Source organism: Gracilinanus agilis, chromosome 1 (assembly GCF_016433145.1).
Source record: "Gracilinanus agilis isolate LMUSP501 chromosome 1, AgileGrace, whole genome shotgun sequence".
In the NCBI taxonomy this organism is placed as follows: Eukaryota; Metazoa; Chordata; class Mammalia; order Didelphimorphia; family Didelphidae; genus Gracilinanus; species Gracilinanus agilis.
The window spans coordinates 569,433,325-569,439,478 of NC_058130.1; the positions used below are offsets into that span (position 1 = coordinate 569,433,325).

General features: G+C 42.3%; 1 protein-coding gene across 1 annotated transcript; it reads left to right on the forward strand.

Annotated features, from left to right (window-relative positions):
- Window positions 1-542: 542 nt before the first annotated feature.
- TRMT12 (tRNA methyltransferase 12 homolog) lies at window positions 543-1,856 on the forward strand. The gene has a single exon (XM_044658090.1). The coding sequence runs from the start codon at window positions 543-545 to the stop codon at window positions 1,854-1,856; it is 1,314 nt and encodes a 437-aa protein (XP_044514025.1).
- Window positions 1,857-6,154: the final 4,298 nt, after the last annotated feature.

The window sequence follows — 6,154 nt, forward strand, 5'->3', positions numbered from 1 at the left end:
TTGCAGCCTCAGCACCCAACCCAGCCCCGGCCCCTGCCCAGGTCCGGGTCCTGAAGCTCTAACGACCTTCTTCCTCCCCAGAGTCCGGCACCTGGGCGGGATCCTTTCTCTCCGTGCTGTGCCCTGAGGAGGAGCCTGGCGGAGGATAGCTTAGCAAACTACGCGGAAGAGTGTCCTGCGCTGCTTCTCCCTAGGGAGCCGCTCTAGCCCTACCCGCTCCCAGGTTCCAGCGGAAGGAAGCCTATCGACCTCAGGGTTTGCTTCCCCCCATCTCTTGAGCAATACAGGAAGCAGCTGCAGCAGCCGGGGAGTTCCAGGGCCTTCTAATGGCCAAATGCAGGGAGACTTCAGGCTGAGGTAGGCAAGCAGGTAGCCTTCAACTAGCTTTCCTCTAAGCCAGCCAGCGTGCTAAGTAAGCAGTGGGATACCGGAGAGAGGCAAAAACCAAAACCGTCTCAGTCCTTAGGTAGCCCCCAGGCTAAGGGGGAAGACCACGTGCAAGCAACCTTGTAAGTACAAGATCTGTACAAGACTCTGACAAAATGGAGAGGGAAGGCGGAAAGTCTGAGGTTATTTTGACTATTGTGACAGAACCTCAGTTTACACAGCATTGTAGAGAATATCTTGAGAAGCAGCAGCTCCTGGACAAGCGTCACCGAGTGAAGCAGCTGCCAGATGGTACCATGGCGCTTCCTATTGTAGGAGAGACCCTCAGTGAGCAGCACCTCCTAGCGCTGAGACAGCAAGGGACCCCCCAGAACACCTGCAGGTTGGTGCGCATCCTGAATCCCATTCCCTCCAAGAAAGCTCAGAGATGTCCTCCTGCACAGAAGCTATGCCAGGAGCTTCGGTGCCTGGTGGAAAGTCGAGGACACACGTGGTCCACTGAGCTAGAGAAAGATCTTCCCCGCTCCTGGCAACGACATGGAGACCTCCTCTTGTTCAGTGAGGACAGCTTCAAAGATCCCCATTGGAAAAAACTGGAACCAGGGCTCTGGAAGACAGTAGCCTCTGTACTGGGAGCCCAGCGCTTGGCAAAGCGAGGGCGTGTGTCACCAGGTGGGACACGAACTCCGAAAGTAATCCTGATGCTGGGTGACCATGGTTGGGTGGAGCATGTGGATAATGGCATCAGGTACACGTTTGATGTGACTCAAAGCATGTTCTCCTTTGGAAACATCACTGAAAAGCTGCGAGTGGCATCAATGTCCTGTGCAGGAGAAGTGCTAGTGGATCTCTATGCTGGAATTGGCTACTTCACTTTGCCATTCCTAATTCATGCAAATGCTGCCTTTGTTCATGCTTGTGAATGGGATCCTCATGCTGCAGCAGCCTTGAGAAAGAACCTGGAGCTCAATGGTGTTTCCGACCGCTGCTGTATACACCTTGGTGATAACAGGAAGCTAAAGTTACAGAGCATTGCAAACAGGGTAAACTTGGGGCTCATCCCCACCTCAGAGGAGGGCTGGCCCACTGCCTGCCAAGTACTGCGCCAGGACACTGGCGGCATCCTGCATATCCACCAAAATGTGGAGTCTTTCCCAGGGAAGGACCTTCAGCTACCCAGCAGCAGTGAGGCAGGGGAGAAGTTGCAGATAGCTGCCAGAAATTCTGGGAGACAAACACTAGCAAAGGTCCCTAAACTAGAATGGAGAAAGTGGGCTGAAGTTGTGGCTGTTCGCATTAGAGACCTGCTTTTGCAGCTTCATGGGAAGCCATGGGAGACCCAAATCTTGCATATTCAGCCAGTGAAATCCTATGCTCCCCATGTGGATCACATAGTCTTGGATTTGGACTGTCGCCCCCTCTCTTCTTCTGGGAAGGGAGTTGAGAAAGCTGAGAAGAGCTGCAACTAGAGGCCCAAAGTCTGAGGTCTGGGTTCTAGGTGGCTGGGAGTTTGAAATTCAGCAACTTACTTCCACTTCTTGCCCCCTTGGCCCCTAGAAACTAATCTTTTACATTTTTGTAAGGAATTTTTACAATTATTGGTTATTAGAATATCTCTTCCAAGGGCTTGGTATAAATCTGAGACTGAGCACTCTAGTTGCCAAGGTTTTGTCTTCTACTCTTCCACTAATCTTGATGAATTGTCTTACTTATAAACCTAGCAGAAGCAGAATGGCTTTTTAAAGTGAATGCAATCTGTGAAGCCAGGGGTTCTGCAGGTTGGCCTTAGCTCCATCTGTATGGCCTTAGACAAGTTGCTGCTTTATTGGACTGTTTACTTTGAATCTTATCTCAGAGATGGGGTTAACCCTGAACTACCTCATGTAGCTATTGTCTAAGGAGTGCCAGTTTATAATGAATTTCACAGAAGTATTTCAGTGGTCTTAGAATTGGATGTGCAGAATTGTCCGCCTCCTGAAGACTTTGAGATTGTCCTTTGGAGACAGAGCACTTGGTGCTGCTTCTTGGTTGCTGGCCTACAGTAGATCTGGGGTGGTTTTCTTTTGGTGAACTTGAGCCAGAGCACACTTTGCCAGATTGGACCAAAGTGATGCCAGGTCTTGAGTAGCCTTGTCAAATCTTGTCCTAAGCACCTCAGTCCTGATGTTTTATGACTGACCACCTGAATAGCTTCTTGATTTGGCTGACAAGTATAAGACTGCTGCTATAAATTTGCTAATTATATAGGGGAGGGGAGAAAATGATTTGGCATTTTAATGTTTATAAATCACTTTACGCATATTATCTCACTGGATCTTCCCAACAATCTTTTGTGGCAAGTTATACCCAATTTGAAGATGAAGAGACTGAAACTGAGAGGTAAAGTTATTTGCCCAGAATCAAAGAGCTTTTTAGTTGGCTTAGACAGTTCAAACTGGTATCTTCCTAATGACAAGTCCTGTCTTTATGCCATGCTACCTTCTAGAAATACTGTGGCCCAAAAGAACAACTTGCACTCAGTCTGCTGGTATTGAATCACTCCAAGCTAATCTTCAAACAATAGCCAGTGAATATGTCTATGATGCCTTTCAAACTAGCCCTTTTCTCAAACTTTGACTTCTCTGCAGGCTTTTGATACTCTCTTCTATATAGTTTTCCATTATAATTGCTCTATTTTGGTTATCCCCATATCTAGCAGACAATTCCTTCTCTTTCTCCTTTGCTGAATTTTCATTAATGTCATGCCCACTAACAGTGGGAATCATCCAAAACACATACTGTTTCTCTCTGTATACTATTTCACTTAGTAATCTAACCAGCTCTAATGTTTTAAGTTTTCACCTCTTTCCCCCTCAGAAAATCCCTTCTTCCTATCAACTATATTAATTTACAGGAATCATCACCCTCCCATGTTCCCAGGCTCAAATCCTAGGTGTCATCCTTCGCCCTATCTTCTCATCCCCCCACAATCCAATCAGTGCTTAAGTCCTATCATTTCCACCTTTGTAACATCTCTTGTAGATACCTTCTCTCTTTTGACACTACAATCATCTTTGTGCTGGCCCACATGCCTAGATTATTTCATTATTCTATTTGTTAGTCTCCCTGCTTCAAGTTTAAAACTGTCAAACTGATCTTCATAAAACACTCTGATATTCAATCAACTCCAGTGGCTTGCTATTTCCTTCATTTACATCTGCTGCCCAGCTTGGTTTCAACTACATGAAATAAGATTCCCCCTTCCAGTATAAACTCATCACTTCTAAATCACCATCATACTGCTAACTCAGGTCTTCATTGACTCTATCTTCTATGGTCTCCTCTCCCTTCTAAAGGCCAGAAGGTGAAACTCTTCCCAATGCCTTCTTAAGAGAAGATAGAAAGGCTCTCAGATCATTCCATCTTACATCTGCTCTGCCTGGTTTCATCTCCATGGAACAAGCTATCCCCTGGAGTCCCTCCATTTTTCCTCCCATAGTCTTCTACTTCTACTTGCCAGTCTCATTTTGTGTGTTGTCTCCCCCTTTAGATTATAAGCTCATTGAGGGCAGGGACTGCCTCTATTGTTTCCCCAGTGCTTAACACAATGTCTGACTTAATAAATTGAATTGGATAAAATATAAAATCCTATTTGGTTTTCAAATCCCTTTAAAACCTGACCCCTTCTGGCCTTTCCAGCTTCTTGTATCTTACTCCCCTCCACATGTTCTGCAATCTAGTGAGAATGGCCTTCTTGCTTTTCCTCTAACTCATTCTTTCTCCAGAATCTGAGTGTCTTCACTAGCTCTTCTAGTGAACAGAGAGGTGGCACAAATGGAGAGAACACTAGGCCTAGAGTCAGAAAGACCTCAGAATATAACCTCAGAAATTTACTGCTTTGTAACCCTGGGGAAGTTATTCAACCACTTTCAGGCTTAGTTTCTTCATATGAAAAATAATAATAATAATAATAATAACATTCAACCTCACTGGGTTGTCATGAGGATTAAATGAGATAATATTTGTAAAGTGCTTTACACAGTGTCTAACACAGGTACTTACTAAATGCTTATTCCTTTCCCTTCCTTTTTCTTCCCAGTTCCCCCTTGCTAGGAAACTTCTGAGAACCCTCTTCCTCTCTACATCCTGGCTTCATTCAGTTCTTAGCTAAAGTCTCAATTTCTGCAAGAAGTTTTTCCCAGTCCTCTATAATCTTAATACCCTCCTGAGACTGTTCTCAATTTATCTTGTGCACATTTTGTTTGTACATAATTATTTGTCTGTTGTCTCTCTATTAGACCATGAGCTCCTTGAGGGCCCCTAAATTGTTTTTGCCCTTTTTTTTTTTTTAAATCCTCAGGACTTAGCACAATACCTGGCACATAACAGGTACTTAATAAATATTAGTTGACTGACTGTTATGACCAGTCCATGTTTCTTACCTTCCATATCAGTACTCTTTATACTGTACCACATAATCTTACTCCTTTCAAATAAGTACAAGAAAAACAGGATTGCAGAATGGATTTCCCCTGCATACCTAATTACAGGGTTTTTATGAGCAAAGTGCTTCAGAAGCCTCAGATATTTACTAGCTATGTGAACCTAGGCAAGTCACTTAATTTCTGAATGCCTGCTTAACAATCTGTAAAATGAAGATAATAATAGTTCTTATTTCTCAGAATTTTTGTGAATCACTTTGCAAACCTTAAAGTGTTATATAAATAATAAATATTATTATTAATTATTCCAAGGCTGAAAGTACTATAGTATTAGTAATTGTTACTAATCTCACACATTACAGGAATGTATCAAATGTATACCTAAAGGGATTCTTCATAGTTCCATAATTCTTTCAGATCTGGGACAAGACATTTTGGATTACAGGTATCTGTAGTTTCAGTGACATTTTTCTAGCAATGATAATACTGTGGCAATTTAGAGATATTTCATAATTTCCTGTTATGAGTCATATGTAGCCCTTAAAAGATTTAAGTATATTTCAGAGTAAAGACATTGCTAGTCTTGCTATCTGAGACCTATTCACTTTCCTCTTAAGACACTGTTACTTAGAAAAGATGGGAGATTGCCAAGTAAATTTGCTTTAGAGCTAAAAAGCAAAATACTGTTTCTCTGACAATCATATTCAAAGTCTAAATTTAAAGTCAGAAATATAATATGAGCCTAAATCTTCCAACATTTTGGGGAATAGAGTAAATAGGAAACAAAAACAAAATTCACCATTCACTGAGTAGTTTATTTTCACAGTATAACAGAAAAAAAAATGCTTCTAAACATTAAAAATGAATTTTAAGGGGCAGCTGGGTAGCTCAGTGGATTGAGAGCCAGGCCTAGAGACAGGAGGTCCTAGGTTCAAATCCGGCCTCAGACACTTCCCAGCTGTGTGACCCTGGGCAAGTCACTTGACCCCCATTGCCTACCCTTACCAATCTTCCACCTATAAGTCAATACACAGAAGTTAAGGGTTTAAAAAATGAAAAAAAAATGAATTTTAAATCATTACTTCCAACTGGCATTTTAATTTATGAACTAAATAATATGGAACTATGCCTAAAAAGATCACAGGAAAGTCTAGATCTGGAAAGGATCTGCAAAATTATCCCAAACATTCATTTTATAGAGGAAACCAAGGTCATCTGTATTCAGTGTAACTTGATACCCCATTAGTTAATTTACAAAAATGTATGAAGAATCCATTTTATTCAACTAAATAAAGACATTGGTATTTGCAAAAAATGTAGAAGCAGCTTTTCTAACAGCAAATTTC

Bases quoted from the DNA above. Each gene is read 5' to 3' on its own strand.
- TRMT12 (XM_044658090.1), top strand. From the start codon at position 543: ATGGAGAGGGAAGGCGGAAAGTCTGAGGTTATTTTGACTATTGTGACA.